The following is a 20,778-nucleotide window of genomic DNA, read 5'->3' as shown; positions in this document are numbered from 1 at the left end:
ACAGTATCTTGGGAATTTTTAGTGTGTCCATTCCAGAAACTCACAAGTCCTATCTAGATGTATTGCTGTGGAGTGTCACAGAGAATAGTGGATGTCACTCACATCGGTAGCAGGGAAAGGATGGATGAGACCGAGGTTTCCATCTGCCCAGCCCACCTAAGTGTCCACAAAGCTCTGAACTTGGGGTGCTTAGAGCCTCTGGCTGCAGAATGCTATCGTGCCTGACTGGCCCGCCCTGTCATGGCCAGTGTCCAGGGAACATGGGGGGACCATTTGAGTCTTACCTGCAGAGACCATAGTTGTTCCTCTGCCCACCCTGACTTCACTCCTGTAAGTTGCAGAGTCACAAGTCAGGAATTTTAGCGGTCACATTCACTTTAATAAATTCTACAACAGCAATTACCCACATTGTATATTTTACCTTGTCTGACCTTAACCACTGGCCTTTTACTCAAATTGGACCCCATTCCTCCCCCAAAGTGTGGCAGGCTCTTAATACTATTTAACTCCCAAAGTGGAAATTTTGAACCCTTGCTGTAAGGGCCGTATGCTACCCTAGAAACCAGAGCCAGTGTGGGCATCCTGGAGCGTCTCACGGGCTCATCAGTGGATCGTGAGAAGGCAGCAAGGGCCGCAGACGGGGGTGCTCTGGCTCCTCTTCCCAGTGGTGAAACGTTAAGCTACTGCAATTAAAGCCTGCCAGCTGATGACACCAGTATATTTAAAGTTGAAAAGCACGACTTCTTCATTTCTCAAAAGCACCACCTTCCCCCACCCCTGGGCTCCATACAGTGGAGGTGAGCGCCTTTCCTGGGGCTGCTCAGCTAGACTTAAGGCTTGGCTTGGCTTTTTGCGACTGGTCTCTATGCACCCAGGGATGGCTTGACTTGCCAAAACATAAAGTGAGATTTTTTGAGAGCCACAAAGAAGATAGGTCTGGACAGGGGTAGAGGGGAGGAAGAACACTTGAATCAACAGCCCTGCCTCTTTGAGTCTTAGAAGTAGTGTTTGATGTGTTAGAGCTGTGGGTCGCCACCCCTTTGGGGGTCAAAGGACCCTTTCACAGGGGTCATCTAAGACCATCAGAAAGCACGTATTTCCAATGGTCTTGGAACCGAGCTACCGCTCCTCGTGTGGGGGCTACCACAACATGAGGAACTGTATTAAAGGGTCGCGTCATTAGGAAGGTTGAGAACCACTGTGTTAGAGTAACTCAGCTCCCCAGTGAGGGCAAGTCCCCAGGGTCATACCCTTCCCCCCTCCCCTTATGTTAAGAGGAAATTGGCATTGAGTATGTACTTTGCCAAGAATTTTTTTTTTTTTTTTAGGCAGAGTCACCAGTAGAGTACTGTGGCGTCATAGCTCACAGCAACTTCAGACTCCTGGGCTCAAGCAATTCTCTTGCCTCAGCCTCCCAAGTAGCTGGGATTACAGGCACCCACCACAATGCCCAGCTATTTTTAGAGGCGTGGTCTCATTCTAGCTCAGACTGGTCTTGAACTCCTAAACTCAGGCAATCCACCTGCCTTAGCCTCCCAGAGTGCTGGGATTACAGGTGTGAGCCACTGTGCCTAGCCCAAGAAGTTTGAGCTTGGTATATAGCTCAAACTTTACCATTGGTAAATTAGGTCTTCCATTTTACAAGGAAAGACATTTCCAAGATCACTTAGTGGCAATGCTAAGCTTGAATTGAAAAAAAGAAGGTATTCATTCTACCCAAAGTATTTAGAAAGTGTTCTCGGGCGGCGCCTGTGGCTCAGTGAGTAGGGCGCCCACCCCATATGCCGAGGGTGGCGGGTTCAAACCCAGCCCTGGCCAAACTGCAACAAAAAGATAGCCGGGCGCTGTGGCGGACGCCTGTAGTCCCAGCTACTCAGGAGGCTGAGACAAGAGAATCACGTAAGCCCAAGAGTTAAAGGTTGCTGTGAGCCGTGTGACGCCACGGCACTCTACTGAGGGCAGTACAGTGAGACTCTGTCTCTACAAAAAAAAAAAAAAAAAAGTGTTCTCACAGCCGGTTAGGTTAAACATAATCCAGAGAACTGTCTCTAGTGCCAATGAGGACAGAAACAGCCCCAGGTAATCCTGTGCCCCAGGCCCCACAGCCTCAAAACACCTAGTTCCTGGCCACAGCTTGGTAACAACCACATCTAGGCCCCACTAAGGTCAAGCTCTGGTCTGTAAAATGACTTGGCAGGTTAGGGCTGTTCTCTCTTCCCTGCTGGGAGGGAAGACCAAAGATTAGCCAACTAGTGGCTGGGGCTGTATCAACACTTAACCTGGCACTGTCCTGGAAATTTGAGTTCTGCTTTGCAGTTAATACAGCTTCATGTCATTATTAAAGATGATACTGTCTGGTCCTACACACCTACTAGACATTCCTAGACCTGTGATTTGAATTGAGTTCAGCTCCACCAAGACCATCTGTTTATTTGTCCTCCTAGGGGTGCTAGAGTCCCCATAGAGGCCCCAAGGGAGGACACTCAGGAATAAAGCTATTGGAGGTTGAAGTTCAAGACCACAGGTTCCCCACCCCAGTCTGGGGATCGGGTAGTAATGTTGGGACAACTGGGTAACCATCTGGAAATCAGTATCCCCATCTCCTTATACCAAATAAATTCCAGATAAAAACTCCCAGGTACAGGTACAGTTTTTTTGTTTTGGGGTTTTTTTTTAGAGACAGAGTCTCACTTTGTCACACTTGGTAGAGTGCCATGGTGTCACAGCTCACAGCAACCTCCAGCTCTTGGGCTTAGGCGATTCTCTTGCCTCAGCCTCCCGAGTAGCTGGGACTGCAGGCGCCCACTACAACGCCCGGCTATTTTTTTGTTGCAGTTTGGCAGTGGCCGGGATCGAACCCGCCATCCTCAGTATATGGGGCCAACGCCCTACTCACTGAGCCACAGGCGCCACCCCCGGGTACAGTTTTAAATGTAACAGATGAGGCCATAAAGGACTGAAGTCAAAAGGCAAGGGACAAACAAAATTATAATACACATGGAAAGGGCTCCATTCTCTTCTTATTAAAAGTAGTCCACTAAATCAATACATGAACAGCAATAGAAAGTGAGCAGGGTTCACAGTAAATACTACTTTTTGAACATGATAATTTTTTTTTTTTTTTTTTGTAGAGGCAGAGTCTTACTTTATCACCCTTGGTAGAGTGCTGTGGCATCACAGCTCACAGCAACATCAAACTCCTGGGCTTAAGTGATCCTCATGCCTCAGCCTCCCGAGTAGCTGGGACTAGGTACCTGCCACAATGCCCGGCTTTTTTTTTGTTGTTGCAATTCGGCCCAGGGCTGGGTTTGAACCCGCCACCCTCGATATAGGGGGCCAGCACCTTACTCACTGAGCCACAGGCGCCCCCCAATTGATATTATTTTTGGCTCAGTAATTCTGAGTACTTGTCTGATGAAATGCCTTAAGACTACTCATTGTGGCGTTGTTTGTGTAAGCCATTGTGTACACTCATTGTGTAATCCATTATACACAACAGTGAGCACTAATGCGATATCAATGGAATGGGACCTACAGAGCTGACAGGGTGAGGCAGTTCCATACTCTGACAGCCTCAGAGCTGCATCGGGTGAGGAGGGTAAGGATGGTGCAGGATGCTACTATTTGTGTGAAAAACCAAAACTCACCAAATTGTGCACACACATATACTTACACATACAGAGAACATTTCTGGAAGAACTTCCAAAAAACTAGTCAACAGTGGTTGCCTCTAGGCAGGAGAATCAGAGGCCTGGGGAGGAGAGGGGGCACTGGTGGGCATTATGTTTTGGACATGTGTATGTCCACATGCTTCCCAGGTGGAGAAGGACAGAGTTAGATACAAAGTCAAGTCACAGAGATGGTGAGGCAGCATTCAAACCAGGCCAGCTGACTCCAGCATGCATTTGATGCACTGCTCCCTACCTGAACGTGTTGTCAAACGGAGGTTTAGGCAGGCAGGCTGGCTCAGAGGGCCTGGGTGGAGCTGACCAAGGCCTGATCCTCACATCTGCAGGGTCTAGGAAGGCCAGTGGAGATGGCAGGCCCACCCCTGCACTGGGACATCAAGTGGCCAAGCCCTCCCAACCCCAGGGATGGGCCTGTCTTCCCTGTCAGAAGTTGCTCATGGTCAATGTCAGACTGTGAATACCGTAGCTCCTGGCTGTGGCAGTGCCCCTCAAGGGCAGCCAGATGCAGCTAAGGGGGCAAGCCAGAAGTCTGTGGACAGAGAGAGCCATATGCACCGCAATTCAGGGGCTCCTCTGAACCTCAGTTTCTCCCTCTGTCAAATGCAATAAGGGAAGAAAGCTCACATCTAAAACAGGTCCCTGAAGTTCCAAGCAACCCCACGCCTAAATCCAGGACAGCCTTCCTGCCATAGCCACCAGGGGGCAGCCGCACCGCATGCGATGGCACCATGGGGACCAAAACGAAGCCGTGGAGCTCGGTGACAGGAGGGCCCTGGCCGGGCCACAGGACCAACCCTGTGCTGCCAATTCAGCTACCAGGGTGGCCGAGGCTTTGAGGACTAGGTTGCTCCCCCAACCCCTGAAACTCTTCCTAAGGCCCCCCAGGGGAAAGCCCCCTGGCCTCCTTTGTAGAACTGTCCAGGGAACAGCTGGTGGGGCCCCTGCCACCTCTGTTCTCGCCATCCTGACTGCCTGTCTCTGCAGTGGATGACACTTTCAGCCAACATCTCCAAGGTGACCCTAATCCTCCCCTGTATCTCCCCCAGTACCTGCTGGTCCTACCTGGCCCTCCTTACCATCCCAGTGATGGGTTATGTGGCATTGGGAGCAGATTAGACCCATGCAGCGCCCTCCCCCGTGGAGCTATCCCAAGGACAGCGACCGGTACCAGAGGCAGAGCCCACTCATGCACCCCACTGCTGCCTCCCCATTTCAGCCCGGCTTCAGTTGTTCTTCCCATCAGCCAGGGTGCCCGACCCAAGCCAGGCATCAGCAAGCCGCCTGAGGCAGGGTGGGCAGTGCAGGGACTGTGGGTCCGGCCAGCACCTGGACCTGTGCTGTGGGGGGCAGTGCAAGCTGGGGGCTCACCCCACCCAGGCTGGAGAGAGCAGCCCCCTCCCTACAATGGCTAGGGTTGCCCAGGGTCTGCCCTTACATTACCTGAAGGAGGCATGTAGCCCCACTTGGTGCCCGGTGCAGTCCAGAAGCTGCTGCAAACAACCCAAGGCAATAGAGCTGGGGAAAGCCCTACTCTGCCCTCCAGGGGCCACCATCCCCTCCCCAGCTCGCCTCATCCTGCCCACCTTTCCTGCTTTCCCTGGGACCCTGCCCCAGGCCAGCAGTGCCCTCACAGCTACCCTGTACCCACCCCCATGACTCCTCAGACCCCTGGGTCCCTGGGCAATACCCTGCTTGCCAGGCCCCAAGCTGGTCCTTGGGAGGTGTTTGCTGGATAAACTCTTGCTCGGGTCTTGAGCCCACAAGCGTTCCTTCCCCACCATCCCTCCAACGTCCACTCACCTTCACCCCATTTCCTCTGAGAAGTCTCCCCAGGCCACAGGCTACCTCCCCAGGAGATCCTTGTGTGCCCAGCTCTGCCTGTAGCACCCAGGCTCCCTCCACCGTGCCCCATTCTGGACCTATTTCTACTAGTGCAGAGCCAGAGCCAGAGCCAGTGAGCACCAGGCCACTGGGCTGCAGCAGAGTTATGACGGGGTCTCAGGGGCAGGGGCTGGTGACAGTGGGACTGGCACAGACCGCTTGCCCCTCAGGCCAAGCCCTGCCTCCTGACCACACCGTTCCATTTCCCCTGGTCCCTGGGGGACTCTCCACAGTCCTAGATGTCAAGTCTCCAGGCTGGTGAGCTCCTCAGGGTCTAGGGCAGGAGCAGACTCAAGGCTGAACTCCTCTGTTTTCCCCACTGCCTTTTCCCGGCCCACTATCTCCCTCTCAGAAGCTTGACGTTCCCAGCGAGTTCTGTCTCCTCTTCAGGGGGCAGTTATCCTCCTGAACTCCGTTTTGGCCTGCCCCTGACCTCAGGAGATGGCAGATGGGGCATCCTGTGTCCAGTGCCTGGCCCTAAGAAAAGAGCACGCTCAGGAGCCCACCCCTGGGCAGTGGTGGGAGGCGAAACCCCTTTTCCTCTATGGGAGTGCTGGTGCAGGGGTCGCGGGTGGGGGAAGGCCTGGGAGCCACAAATGTAGGACCTCTGAATCTTGTTCAGGGACCCAGAGACAAGTCCCTTCACTTCCCCTGACTCCTGGTTCCCTGAGGTTGTCTGCAGAGAGCTGGTAGGAAACATAGACCCTGGCTCCAGGCCCAGCGATTGAAGACCATTCTGTAATTGGGAGAAGATGCGCCTCGGGGCCTTGGGGGATTACCCTCGTTTCAAATCCTGATTCTGACACATCTTGCTAAGGATTTAGGGCAAGTTACTCAACCTCTCTCAACCCTGCTTTGTCGATATGTATAATGTGGGCACCATAGCATTGATGGAAGGCTTAAACTAAACAAGAAACGGGACAGCTGTGGCTCAGTGAGTAGGGGGCCAGCCCCCATATACTGAGGGTGGCAGATTTGAACCTGGCCCCGGCCAAACTGCAACAAAAAATAGCCAGGCGTTATGGCAGGCTCCTCTGGTCCCAGCTACTTGGGAGGCTGACATAAGAGGATCGCCTAAGCCCAAGAGTTGGAGGTTGCTATGAGCTATGACACCACAGCACTCTACCGAGGGCAATGTAGTAAGACTCTGTCTCAAGAAAAACCCTCAATAAATAGGGGCTAATGTTATGCTGGCTCAAGGCTGTTTTCCACACAGGAGGCCATCCTACCTAACCAGAAAATGCCTGAGGTTGTATTAATAAAGGCCTAAGGTTCAGAGTAAGGGAGATTACTCTGCCCAGATGAACAGTCTTGGGCATAACACCCCACACTGCACCCTCTCCTCTACACCCTGGGGTTTCTTTCCTTAGACTCTAAATAATATTTCCCTCTCTCAGGAGTTGTTGTCAGTGCCCTGTGTTTTCTTTTTTTTTCTTTTTTTTTTTGTGGTTATTGGCCAGGGCTGGGTTTGAACCCGCCACCACCGGCATATGGGACTGGCGCCCTACTCCTTGAGCTACAGGTGCCACCAGTGCCCTGTGTTTTCTCAGAGAGTATGGGACACTGTTGGGGTGGGGAAGGGAGGGGAGTGTCAAAACAGCTGGAAGGGTCCATGGTGCCACCAGAGCCATTCTCCCAAGGTTGTGCTGGGTCCACACACTAGGAGTCAAGTTTAGACACATGCATTTCCTCCCTGCCTCTTACAGCACAGGGACAGTGCAGCTCCCGAGGACCTTAGCAGCTGTAGTGCCTGTGCAGTAGGGCAGGGGCTGGGACCCTCTGGGGCAGGAGAAGGCAGAACAGCCAGCACTCTGAAGAGAGGTAGGCCTCGGGCCAGAATTGCAAATTACCAGGGAGGGCCAGGAGAAGGGTTTTCTTTTCTTTCTTTTTTTCTTTTTTTTCCTTTTCTTGTTTTTTTTTTTTTTTTTTTTTTGTAGAGACAGAGTCTCATTTTATCACCCTCGGTAGAGTGCCCTGGGGTCACAGGTCATAGCAACCTCCATCTCCTGGGTTTAGGTGATTCTCTCACCTCAGCCTCCCGAGTAGCTGGGGACTACAGGTGCCCGCCACAACACCTGGCTATTTTTTTGTTGCAGTTTGGCTGGGGCTGGATTTGAACCCGCTACACTCAGTATATGGGGCCGGCGTCCTACTCACTGAGCCACAGGTGCTGACCTGGGAGGAGGATTTTTATAATGTCCAGCCCTGGAAGAACCTGATTTGAGATAGAGGAAGGGCTGTGGAAGGACCCTTGCTGCCTTGGTGGCTCGGATGCCACTTCTGGGCTTTCTCCCTTTGATGAGCTGAGCTTCTTGGCATATGCACACCATCTTTGAGGGCTATTCGCCTCCCTCTCAGGCAGCAGTGGAGTCCCTGAGGAAGCATACTGGCTTCTGTGAGCTCCGGCTAGGACCCCGAGATTCACATCTTCCACATTTGATCAGTAGCAAGTTGTGATAGTTAATTTTATGCATCAACTTGACTGGGCCACAGGGACCCACAGGGTGTCAAACCTTCCTCTGGGGCTGTCTGTGAGGGTGTTTCTGAATGGATTAATACTTGAATTGATAACTGAGTAAAGCAGATGGTCCTCTCCAAGGTGGGTGGGCCTCATCCAATCTGTTGAAGGCCTGAATAAGAAGAAAAGCTGAAGAACAGAGATTTCGCTCTTTGCTGACAGCCTTGAGCTGGGACATAGGTTTCTTACTACTTTACTTTCAGACTCAGGCCAGAACTACACCATCAGCTCCTGGGTCTCCATCTTGCTGAGTGCAGATTTTGGGATAGCTCATCTCCTTAAACCACGGGGCCCAATTCCTCATGATAAATCTCTCTGTCTGCCTATCTACCCATTCATCTACATCCATCCACCCATCCCTACATCTGTCTGTCTGTCCATCTCTGTATCCATACACCTACCTTTATAATCTATCCATCCATCTGCATGTCCATCCATCTCCCATCCTACTGGTTCTATTCCTCTGGATGTTCCCACCTCTCTCTGCTAGGCTCTGTGCCCATCAAAACCTTTGCCAGTCCCAGTTACATTACTGATACTATCCAAGCCCCTCACAGGTGGTTCCTCAAGGCCAAGCAGGGTTGACACAGGCACTGTGCTGCCTCTATGTCATGAGCTGAGTCTACACCCAGCACCTGGCCTCACCCGCCTGGTTCCCCCATCCAGGCTCAGCAGCTCTGGCTATGCGGAGGATTCACTATGAAACAGCCTCTGGCAGTACCCGGATCAGAAAGAAGGCACTTGCTGGTGAACTCGTCATTTCTATTCAGAGGCATGGAGACTAAAAAAGATAGGAACATGACTGACATCACCAACGGCCTCCTGGGAGGCAGGGTCTGAGCCATATGCTCTGCACATATGACCTCAGTCATCTAGCTGCCCTCATGCCAGGGGGCAGGTTGGCAGGTGCTGTCAGTATCCACCCTTGTGACAGGGCCTCGATTCTGCTCCCCACTCCCTACTTCCCAGACCCATGCCCTCTGGAGGAAGGGGCTCACCCGAACTGGCCTAAGCCAGTCCTTGTCAGCTCGTCCCCATCTCATGAAGATTGGCCATAGATTTGTCTAATGCGATAGGAGGCTGGTAGGAAAATTCTGGAGTATTTTCCTCCCTCCCAGTAGAACAGAGGACAGGAATGCTTCTCTCCTGTCTCTGAATGCTCCCGTGTCTGCTGTGGGGCCCAGAACCATGACAGCAATTGTGGGGACCCCAGCAAGACAAGGCTGAGGAAAAAAGCTGAGTCTGTGAAGCGGGCCAAGTGGTAAGGAAGTAGAAGGAGCCTGGGGTACTCAACGGCGCCACCTTCGGCCTTGGCATGCAGACAAACATCACCGTTGTTGCCTTCGACTGTGCTTTCTGCGGCTGGGACCAGAATTACTGACAGCTGCAGAGAAGGAAGGATGAGGAAAGGTCATGGCCCATGCTGACGCCTCTGGTCCATACTCGTCCTCTCTTAGGATGTGGCTTCACTACCACCCTCCTGATTAAACTAGGGGTGGGGGGAAGAAGGGATGGAGGGAGGGAGGGAGAGAGGCGGAAGCGTGACAGTCAGATCTGCCAAGAATAGTCATCTTTTATTTCCACAAGTATTTCTTGGCATTTGGCAGATATTGAAGAACAGGCTGCAGAAGATTTATAGACACAGTGACGGCTGGAGGAACACAGGAGGGGCCGGGTTTACCAACAACAGCTGGACAAGGCTGAATCCAGCTTTCCTGGAGACTGTTGGGGCCACGGCCAGCGGGGCGGGACATCTCCCGGGCAAACACAAAACTCAGAGAATGCCGTTTATTTTATCATTTTAATACCGGAAATGCCAGACCAATCAACAGGGGGAAAGACCAGACACAAACACCTGCGTTCACTACACGACGACAGCATGACCACGGCTGTGGGTACGCATGCATCTCCTCTAGAACGGGCAGGTGGAGAGTGGGAAAGACCACAGAACAACCAGGCTCGGAGGGCTCACGGGCCGCGAGGGGGACCACGCTTCAAAGGCAACTGGAGGCATTAAATACGGGATCTACACGTTACATTTCACGTCACCATACGTATAATTTATATATTAAAAGAAAGGAGACCACAGCATATGTACGTGCAAGCGGCTTTGGTCAGAGAAAATGAACAAGGGAGGTGCAGCCATGCACAGGAGGGGCCGGCCTATCCACTCTCCATTTGCCTCGTTCCCACAGCATCACCTGGGATCACAAAATAAATTAGCTGGCCGCAACACGACCTTGGAAAGTCCTGCCCGGTGTCCTCCTCCGTGTTGTCCCCTGGGCCCCCTGGGGGCAGGAAGATGCCCTGGGGCCAGGAACACGTGAACCTGCTTGTAGTCACGTTCTTGGGAGTCACCCCCGAAGGGACCAGGCCGGGCATGGGGCGGGGGAAGAACGTCACACTGGTCAGGCAGAGGAGGGAGGTGCAGCCGGCCGGGCCAGGCAGGTGCGACGTGTCGCCTGGGTGAGCAGGAATGATTGCAGAGGCACCCACTTTTGCAAGCAAAGCTTTAAATGGCAAGACAAGCCTGTGTTTTTCAGCAACTGTCTGGAGACCTGTTCCCTCAGAACTGACTTGCACTGCTGGGGTCACACTGCAGCAACCGGACGATGGAGGGGTCGCTCTTGGCACCTTTGATGAACTCTTCCAGGGACAGTTTGCCTGTGGGATGGAGACAGGAGAAACCAGGATTAGTAGTGCTGTTCGTTCCTTACACTACCAAAGAGGATGGGGACAACTCTCTAGGCAGGGATGCCCCTTAGGTCGAAGACTTGTGCCTTCTTTTTTTTTTTTTTTTTTTTTTTTTGGCCGGGGCTGGGTTTGAACCCGCCACCTCCGGCATATGGGACCGACGCCCTACCCGCTGAGCCACAGGCGCCGCCCGACTTGTGCCTTCTTGAAGCTGGACAGTACCCAGGCTCCACTCTCTTCACAGGCAATTTAAATCTTTGAGAAATCACCCTACACTTTGCTTATGAAGAAGTGGGTACCTGGCATAGGAGGGACATGGCATTTGCCTCTAACCCATATGCAACTTGGGCTTGGGAAAGCCATGTTTGTTGGGTGGCCCTGAGCCTGGGGCCTCTCCACACATGTAATTTACAAGTTAAATAAAAATGATATGCTACCAGGAGGAAGTGTTTGAGGGGTTCGGCCTAGCCGTTGGCAGGAGGACACATTTGGTCAGTGGCTCCAGCTAGGAATTCACCCTGGCCGTCCCCGGCTGTGGCCTGGGCCTGCTGCTGGCCTTGGAGTATGGGCCCAGGCCTGTACTGACTGCCCTGTGTGATGGGAGGCAGGATGAGGAAACATGGGGGGGGCCACAGAATGGGTCTCCGAACCCCTCACCCTGCTCCCTCCTTCACCACAGACTCTGCTAAATCTGGAATCAGGCAGCAGAAAAGCTGTTTCTAAAACTGAAGTGTCAGAGAAATGTGAGTTCCGGAGGACTGGTAACAAACACACCCTCTCCCAGGACAGACTTGGGTGACTCCATACTGGGCAGAGTGGCCTCCAGAGATTTGTGGGCCGAGCTGGGGCAAGCTGGTGTTTGGATCACCTTCTCCCCACCCCAGTAATCATTTTTCATGAGCCCAAACTGTGGTCGCCATAGCACTTGCTCTGCTACTCCAAACGCAAGACACATATTGGTAGAATAATTCTGCCCATTCAGACATGGTCCCAAGGGCAGGAGAGGGTGCCTCTGGGGGTCACATCTTGCAAGTGGGATAGCAGGAATACCCATCTCAAAGGCTACCAGGAGGATGCATTTGAGGGGCTCAGCCCAAGCCGCCGGCTGAGGATGAATTTGGTCAGTGGCTCTAGCTCAGAATTCATCCCTTCCTGCTCACCACTAGGCAGGGACATCCATCCTCATGGGCCCTGGCAAGGGCTCCAGCAGGCTGGCTTCTTCCAGGGCATGAATTTGATGCCTCTAGCCAAAACAATGCCCAGGCTGAGAGGTGGGCCAGGAAGGGAGATGGCCAGCACCAAGATGGGCAGCACCTCCACTGAGAAGGTCCTGGGACTCTCCACCAGCACGAGTGGCCGCTGGCCTTGCTGCCTTCCTCACAGGTGAGGAGGAATGTTGCAGGCTGCTCCCAGCCCTCCACCTCTGACCACTCAGGGTAGAAGTAGGGGGCATCCATCAGCTATGTGCAGGGCCTCAGAGCCCGAGTCCCACCCACCCTCCTCAACACCTCCAGGCCCTCCCAACCCAGGCCAACCTCCAGCTGGGGGAGCCCTGAGCTGCCAGGAGGGCTCTGAGGGTGCAGAACCACGGTGGGGCTCTGGAGCAGGGGCGAGGAGTTCAGGTGGGGATGGGGGTTCCTGAACACAGGCCGTCCCACATGTGTGGCCTAGACAAATTACCAGGAGGGGGTGGGGACACACTACGGGCCGCATCACTCCTGGGCCATCCCTCCCCCTCTGACCCTGCCTGCGGCTCCACCTTCTCCATTATCACTCCTCTTTCTCCACCCCATGCTTCAGGTGGGCTCAGTGCAAGGCCACCGTCCATCCAAGTTCACAAACAACCTGCAGAGGTGCCCTCTGGGGTGGGGGCTGGACCAAGTCGGGTGGCTGCCCAGGGATACTGTGAAGTCAGAAACAGCAGCCACTGCTGTGGGCCATAGGCATTTCACTGACTCCCTTCCATGTGAGATAGTCTGTCACCCCATCTCACAGAGGGAGAGACAGATCTGGGAGAGGCCAGAGGCAGGACAGGTCTGTGAGATCCCAAGTCTGTGCCCTGCCACACCGCAAAAGGTGGAAAACACATCCTAGGTCAGCCCAGGGCAAATCCAGGCACAGGGCTGCCTTGTTTTATGTGTGAACATGTTTTGAAAATTCTTACCTTGCCGCCTGGAATGCTCTTTGCTGCCCCAGTGCTCATCTCCTTACAGGTGATAAGGCCTGTTCACCGACCTGCGTGGGGCACGCTAGACTTCACAAAGCACTTTCTTGTGTTTTAGCTTGTTTTTGATCTCCAGGACAACCCAAGGAGTATTTTCTTTCATTAATGTCACTTTTTTTTGTTTTTTGGAAGTTTGTAAGTCCTCTTCCATAGCTTTTTGTTTATTAAATCATAGCTGTGTACATTAATGCGATCATGGGGCACCATACGATGGTTTCATAGACCGTTTGACACATTTTCATCACACTGGTTAACATAGCCTTCCTGGCATTTTCTTAGTTATTGTGCTAAGATATTTACATTCCACATTTACTAAGTTTCACATATACCCTTGTAAGATGCACTGCAGGTGTAATCCCACCAATCTCCTTCCCTCTGCCCACCTTCCCCCTCCCTCCCCTCCCTTTTCCCCTTCCCCCATTCTTAGGTTGTAACTGGGTTATAGCTTTCATGTGAAAGCCATAAATTAGTTTCATAGTAGGGCTGAGTACATTGGATACTTTTTCTTCCATTCTTGAGATACTTTACTATGAATATGTTCCAGCTCCATCCATGTAAACATGAAAGAGGTAAAGTCTCCATCTTTCTTTAAGGCTGCATAATATTCCATGGTGTACACATACCACAATTTATTAATTCATTCATGGATCGATGGGCACTTGGGCTTTTTCCGTGACTTAGCAATTATGAATAGGGCTGCAATAAACATTCTGGTACAAATATCTTTGTTACAATGTGATTTTTGGTCTTCTGGGTATATGCCTAGTAGAGGAATTATAGTATTGAATGGCAGATCTATTTTTAGATCTCTAAGTGTTCTCCAAACATCTTTCCAAAAGGAATGTATTAGTTTGCATTCCCACCAGCAGTGGAGAAGTGTTCCCTTTTCTCCACATCCACGCCAACATCTCTGGTCTTGGGATTTTGTGATATGGGCTAATCTTACTGGAATTAGATGATATCTCAAAGTAGTTTTGATTTGCATTTCTCTGATGATTAAAGATGATGAGCATTTTTTCATATGTCTGTAGGCCGCGCGCCTATCTTCTTCAGAGAAGTTTCTCTTCAAGTCCCTTGCCCAGCCTGAGATGGGACCACTTGTTCTTTTCTTGCTTATACGTTTGCGTTCTCTAGGGATTCTGGTTATTAAACCTTTGTCGGAGACATAACCTGCAAATATCTTCTCCCATTCTGAGGGCTGTTTGCTTGCTTTACTTACTGTGATCTTGGCTGTGCAGAAGCTTTTTAGTTTGATCAGGTCCCAGTAGTGTATTTTTGAAGCTGCTTCAATTGCCCGGGGGGTCCTCCTCATAAAATACTCGCCCAGACTGATTTCTTCAAGGGTTTTCCCTGCACTCTCTTCTAGTATTTTTATAGTTTCGTGTCTTAAGTTTAAATCTTTAATCCAGTGAGAGTCTATCTTAGTTAACGGTGAAAGGTGTGGGTACAGTTTCAGTCTTCTACAGGTTGCCAGCCAGTTCATCCAGCACCATTTGTTAAATAGGGAATCTTTTCCCCACTGAATGTTTTTAATTGGCTTGTCAAAGATCAAATAACGGTAAGTAGCTGGATTCATCTCTTGGTTCTCTATTCTGTTCCAGACATCTACTTCTCTGTTTTTGTGCCAGTACCATGCTGTTTTGATCACTATTGATTTGTAGTATAGTCTGAGGTAATGTCACATTTGTTATTGTTCAAAAGCAAAGTAAAGCTGATTCTGTAGCATCCCTTGGCAAGGCCAGCAGGAAGCACAGAGCCACCGGGCGCCCTGGCTGCGGCCCGGCTGGATCCTATCTGAGCCTCTCCGCTAGTGCAGAGGACAAGACTCGGGTACAGCCTCACTGCCACTGTTGCCACTCTCCCTGCCTACTCCTGAGACCCACACCTGTGTCCTACAACGTGGCCCTAGAGCAGTACACAGCTGGTGGGCAGAGGAGGCAGCAATGTGTCCCAACAGAGTCTCCCTGGATCCCTGGCAACTTCGGGGAGCCCACATCTCAACATGATGGTGAGAGGCATGGTGAGCACCCCAGGACCCCACCACCTGGGCCCCTCTGACCCCACCCCCTCCAGACTCAAGTGCCACCAGCACAACTACCTCCCCTCCCCCAACACACCCCTGGGAATATTGGGACCCCTTTTACTAGTGAAGAGACCATGGCTCAGACAGGCCAGGACATGGACATGGTGTCCCTCACTCTGCACCCTGTTTTGTCCTCAGCACGGCTGCTCTAGGCAGGCAGGGGAGAGGTGGGGGACTCCGGGAGCCCGAGGGGCTGCAGGGGGAGGGGGCGTCCCAGACACATCCTTGTGCAGCCGCGAGGCCGCCGGACCTACCGTCGTTGTTGGTGTCCATCTGCCGGAAGATCTTGTCTGTTCGCTTCTCTGGAGTGGACTCGTCCTCCGGCATCTTCATCACAGAGGACACCATTTTGTAAATAGCCTGCAAAGGACAGTGCAGAAGCCTGGCTCAGAAACCCAGGTGCTTCTGGGGCAGGCAGGGTGCCGCCCTTCCAAGCAGCCCACAGCAAGGCCCAGGAGGTCAGGCTGCTCCCAGGGGCCTTCGGGACACTTCCCAGTGGGGAGACTCTTCCCCACTAACCACACAGGTGGAGTGAAGGAAGCCGGACATGTCCAGGTGACATGCAGGAGCAGGTAGAAGGGCTGCACATGATGGGGTGAGGGTGGGGGTTGATCTCTGCCTAGAGGGGCATGGTGAGGAGGTGCCAGGAGGCACTGCAGGGCCTTCCAGGGGTGCTTGGAACACTCTGAGGGTGGTGGTCCCACAGGCGGATACTTATAAAATTCACCACACTGCCCACCAACCACTTAGCGGTATGCATTTTACCATGTGACATTATACCCTAATAACAAAAAAGACTGAGCCCCTGAAAGTCATCGAAAGAGCCACATCATCAGCTCTTCTCCATCAGGCACTGCCCCGCAAGGCTGCTAGCCTCTGTGTGTCTCTGCCTGAGCGGTTCTGCCCAGGGCAGGCGCCCCTGTGCTGGTGCTGGGCGTATGCGTGTGTGTTGGGGGGACAAAGATGAGACTGGTGATCAGCAGCTGATCAGAGTGTCATGCCAGGGGCAGGGCCGTGCCACTGTGGGGTTTTCTGAACACTCCATGTAGAAGTGGCTCGATGGATACGCTCATCCCTAAAACAACAGGCCAAGAATGGCTGTTATATCTTAAAAGCAGAATATTTATTTATTTATTTATTTTTATTTTTTTTAGTTTTTGGCTGGGGCCAAGTTTGAGCCCACTACCTCTGGTATGTGGGGCCAGCACCCTACTCCTTGAGCCATAGGCACTGCCCAGAATATTTATTTTTATTTACTTATTTATTTTTGAGGCAGAGTTTCACTATGTCACCCTTGGTGGAGTGCTGTAACATCACAGCTCACAGCAACCTCAAATTCTTGGGCTTAAGCGATTCTCTTGCCTCAGCCCCCCAAGTAGCTGGGACTGTAGGTGCTCACCACAAGGCCTGGCTATTATTCTGTTGCAGTTGTCATTGTTGTTTTAGCAGACCCGGGCTGGGTTTGAACCTGCCAGCCTCAGTAAGAGCAGAATATTTTGAAAAATAGGAAGAATAATCCTAAAGTTTCTGACATATATTGTACCCTCATCTCCATTGCTAGGGCAGGGCTGGCCAGGATGGCCCCATCTCCCAGCAGCCTCACACCATGAGTGGTGTGAGTTTCAGGACGCCTTCCTGGGATTTCCTGCAGCGTGCCCCAGTGTAGAACCAAATGCAAAGTGGAGACCAGGCCCCCAGGTCTCCTGGTCCTTGACACACTGGTCCACTTTGAGAAAGGTACAGCAACTGGGTATTCCATACAAAACCTCACCAGCCAGGAGCCCTCAGACAGCTCTGGGGAGGCTCTCGGGCATTGGGAACTTATTCAGGGACCTAATAGCCAGATCCCATTTAGACAGGAGGGCCCCTCACTGCCCCGAACAGCTCTATCGAGGCCTCTAAAGCAGTGATTTTCAACCAGATGCTACAACACTCTGGTGTTCCATGAGAGGATATTAGGTGTGCCATGAAAATTATTTTTTTTTTGGAGACGGAGTCTCACTCTGTCACCCTGAGTAGAATACCATGGCATCATCACAGGTCACAGCAATCTCAAACCCTTGGGCTCAAATGATCCTCTTGCCTCAGCCTCCTGAGTAGCTGGGACTACAGTGCCCACCACAACGCCTAGCTAATTTTTCTTTTTAGTAGAAACAGGGTCTCACTCTTGTTCAGGCTGGTCTTGAACTCCTGAGCTCAAGGGATCCTCTTGCTTTGGCCTCTCAGAGTGCTAGGTTTATAGGCGTGAGCCACCATACTCAGCCAGCAAAAATTTTTAGATCATTAATTAAATTATTTTCAAAAGAAGTTCAAAGCACAGCAACTGTATTCTTTTCTTTACTCTTTTCTTTTTTTTTTTTGTAGAGACAGAGTCTCACTGTACCGCCCTCGGGTAGAGTGCCGTGGCGTCACACGGCTCACAGCAACCTCTAACTCTTGGGCTTACGCGATTCTCTTGCCTCAGCCTCCCGAGCAGCTGGGACTACAGGCGCCCACCACAACGCCCGGCTATTTTTTTGTTGTGGTTTGGCCGGGGCTGAGTTTGAACCCGCCACCCTCGGTATATGGGGCCAGCGCCCTGCTCACTGAGCCACAGGCGCTGCCCATTCTTTACTCTTTTCTTGATCAACATGATTTAAGTGTGACACTGAAGTTTAACTACAGGTTCAAGTGGACCATGAGACAAAATGGTTAAAAAACACTGCTCTAAGTTCTGGCCAGGCCAGCCTCCCCACCAGTGACAGACATGCCCATTCCCAAAAGGTGACAGCTGGCATGTGGCTAGGATAGGCCACTCCCAGGAAACAGAATTCTCACTTCCACCACTGCTTACGCTAAGAGCCAGAAGTGGCAACTGAGTGGGAGTCCCCAAGCCCGTGTCATTCTCTCTCACGGTGTTCAAGCCATCTATCTGAGGCCAGCTGTGGCCTCAGATTCAGGGATTTGATGCCTACTCCTGGAGGTTTAGCCCTGAAGTTCCCTACAAAGGGCACTGCCTCTTCCAAGGAGTTCTAGAATCCCTCAAGCTCAGGGAGGCACAGGGCAGAGACTGGAGAGGGCAGCTTTGTGCATTGTCCTCTCTGCAGCATACCCAGGCACCTGGCCAAATGGACAAACTTGGTTTCTTTCTGGAAAATAGCCTCATCTGCCAGAGTTATTGACAGGTGTGAAGGCAGAGAGAAGAGGCCCCCTAAAGTGGGGTCCTTCCTGTGCAGGGCGTGTTCTGTGATTGTCAGTGCTCCAGGTTATAACTGCACATCCCCGGGACATTACAAACCACACCCTGCATTCTCAAATACAAGGCTTTCCCAAGGCCTGGGCAGGTACCTCTCATAACTGCCAAAGGTCCCACAATTATATACTTCTCAGGAATTTACTTCTGTGAACCTCAGATTTTGTGAAATGCAGAGAATGACCCGTATCACAGGGTTGGGAAGATGAAAAGAGATCAAAGTGCTCAGCTGGGCCTGATGTATAGCGAGCGATCGCTACATGCTGGCTTTCATCACTGCTCTTTGCACGGATCTCCCTTCCAAAGTGGGTCAGTTAGCGCCTGGCCAGGACGCTCTGAATGTCCCTGGGGTACCTGCACGATCTCCAGCATCTCGCTGCGGCTGATGTAGCCGTTGCCATCCAGGTCATACATGCTGAAGGCCCACTTGAGCTTCTGCTCCAGCTTGCCCCGCGAGGTCACGCTCAGCGCAATGATGAACTCCCGGAAGTCGATGGTGCCATCGCCATTGGTGTCAAAGGTGCGGAAGACGTGCTCTGCAAACTTGGAGGCGTCGCCGTAGGGGAAGAAGTTGGCGTAGATCTTCTTGAATTCGTCCACGGTCAGGTGGCCGGTGGGGCAGTCCTTGAGGAAGCCCTTGTACCACTCCTGCAGCTCGTGGTCGGTGAACTCTGTGTTCTCCCGCAGGTCCTGCAGCACCTCGGGCCGCAGCTTGCTGTTCTGCTTGCCCATGGTGGCCGGTGGTGGCAACTACACCTGCAAGACAGAAGGGTCAGCTGGGGCACTGGGGGCGCAGGCTCCCCACAACCTAAAGCCATGGAGCAGTGCTGAGCAATGGCCCCTGTGTGTCTGATACCAAGGACTAGAGACACCAAAGACGCCCACCAGTGTGCACGCGCTGTGCAGCACATCCAAGGGCCCCCTCTCAACAACTCCCAGTACCACTAAGAAAGCTGAGATACTCCAATTACAGGGCAAACCACCCTCACGCTGCAAGACAGATTCTGACTTTGAGAATGGGGAATTGTGAAAAAAAATGCAACTTAAAATCAACGAAATGAGGCACCATCAAGTTGTACAATCAAGTTGTACAACTTGTACCTCTAGATTAGGGCCACCCTAAAGCGGGGGAGACACACAGCTCTATTCAGAGCTGGGCACCCCCAGCAGCAGACACCCCTTGACCCGAGGGCCAGCACAGTCAGCACCAGGGGAGCCACTCAGGCCAGAAGTCTGTCCTGCACCTGCCCTACTGTTCATCCACCCACCTGAGGCCAGTCCCTTCTTAGTGGTCCATGTCTCTACCTCTCAACGCGGCAGTTAAGGGGGCCTTCTCCACCTCCTGGGGTGCAGGCACATACAAGCATGTTTTCACATGTACATATACACACATACACACAGGAACTCAGTGCGCAAAAGCCTCTCACTCTGGGCAAGACTCCCCCGGTGTCTCTCCAGAAGCTACTCCAGCCACTGAGTGGGCAAACTCAAGCACACACTCTGAGCCCTTGGAGGTCACTGTGCTCACGTGTTACTTCCATGAACAAGTCTGGGTGGCATCAAGCTGGGCTCCAGGCTCCTGAGCAAGGTCACTGATGGCATGCGGGCTCAGAACTGGCTCCACTCTGCCCTGCTGGGTGGCCCTACTTACTGGAGCTCTGGCCTCCCCTAGAACAGTGGGGACTGCAGGGCAATTGTGGCTACAAAGAAGCAGGGTCTGGAGTATCCAGCTGGCCAAACACTGGTTCATTCACTGTGCAGATGTTTCTCAAGCTGGGTACCAGCTGGAGAGTGAGTGCAGGCGGCTGACAAAACCGACATGGTCCCCACCTCTGGGGTCTGAGGCCATGCCAGGAACACGGCAGTGAGGAGGGGAGAGGGTGACTGGCCCAGAGAACCCCACACTCATGGAGCACGAGATGTGCTGGCCTGAGAGTACTGGACAAGGTGCCCCAGCAATGAGGAGGGGGAGCAAGTGGTTCTCCATCGAGGTGGGGAAGATCTCAGGAGGAACGCAGCACAGAGCTAGGGACGGTGATCCCCTTCCAGCCCCTCCAGCTCCCTCAGTCAGGACTTGAGGACTAGCAGCCCCTGCAGGTCACCTGAGATGCCTGGGTAGTATGCAGTTCCAGGGGCCACATCCTGGCCTGGGGCCCCTGCACTGTGTGGCCTTGGGCCAGGGCAGTGGTTAACCCACAGAGCCTCCTGCTGTGCGGCAGCCTCCCCAGAGACCCAGCCTGGGCTACCCCCAGACTTTGCACACTCCACCCTGGTGATTCCTCTGCTTAAAAAGAGGCAGATTTTCCAATCCTTCCATTCGTTTGACTGCTGTTAGACCTTGTATTTTCCACATTCCTCTTACACTGTGGAACTCTCTGAGCCAGCACCTGGAGGGTGGAGAACTTGGCTTGTCTCAAGTCTCTGGTCCAACATCCCGTCGGCCCGTGCAGGACAGGC

At 52.5% G+C, this 20,778-nt stretch overlaps 1 protein-coding gene across 1 annotated transcript; it reads right to left on the bottom strand.

The window, feature by feature from the left end:
* Positions 1 to 9,875: 9,875 nt before the first annotated feature.
* On the bottom strand, positions 9,876 to 19,081 carry HPCAL1 (hippocalcin like 1). The gene is made up of 3 exons (XM_053587623.1): positions 18,676 to 19,081; positions 15,344 to 15,449; positions 9,876 to 10,752 (listed from the first exon to the last, which is right to left on the bottom strand). Exons 1-3 carry the CDS (start codon positions 19,051 to 19,053, stop codon positions 10,655 to 10,657), a joined length of 582 nt encoding a protein of 193 aa, XP_053443598.1. The 5' UTR covers positions 19,054 to 19,081; the 3' UTR covers positions 9,876 to 10,654.
* Positions 19,082 to 20,778: the final 1,697 nt, after the last annotated feature.

Source organism: Nycticebus coucang, chromosome 4 (genome assembly GCF_027406575.1).
Source record: "Nycticebus coucang isolate mNycCou1 chromosome 4, mNycCou1.pri, whole genome shotgun sequence".
NCBI lineage: Eukaryota > Metazoa > Chordata > Mammalia > Primates > Lorisidae > Nycticebus > Nycticebus coucang.
The sequence above is the reverse complement of the archived record's forward strand: the minus strand, read 5'-3'. Positions and strand labels throughout refer to the sequence as shown.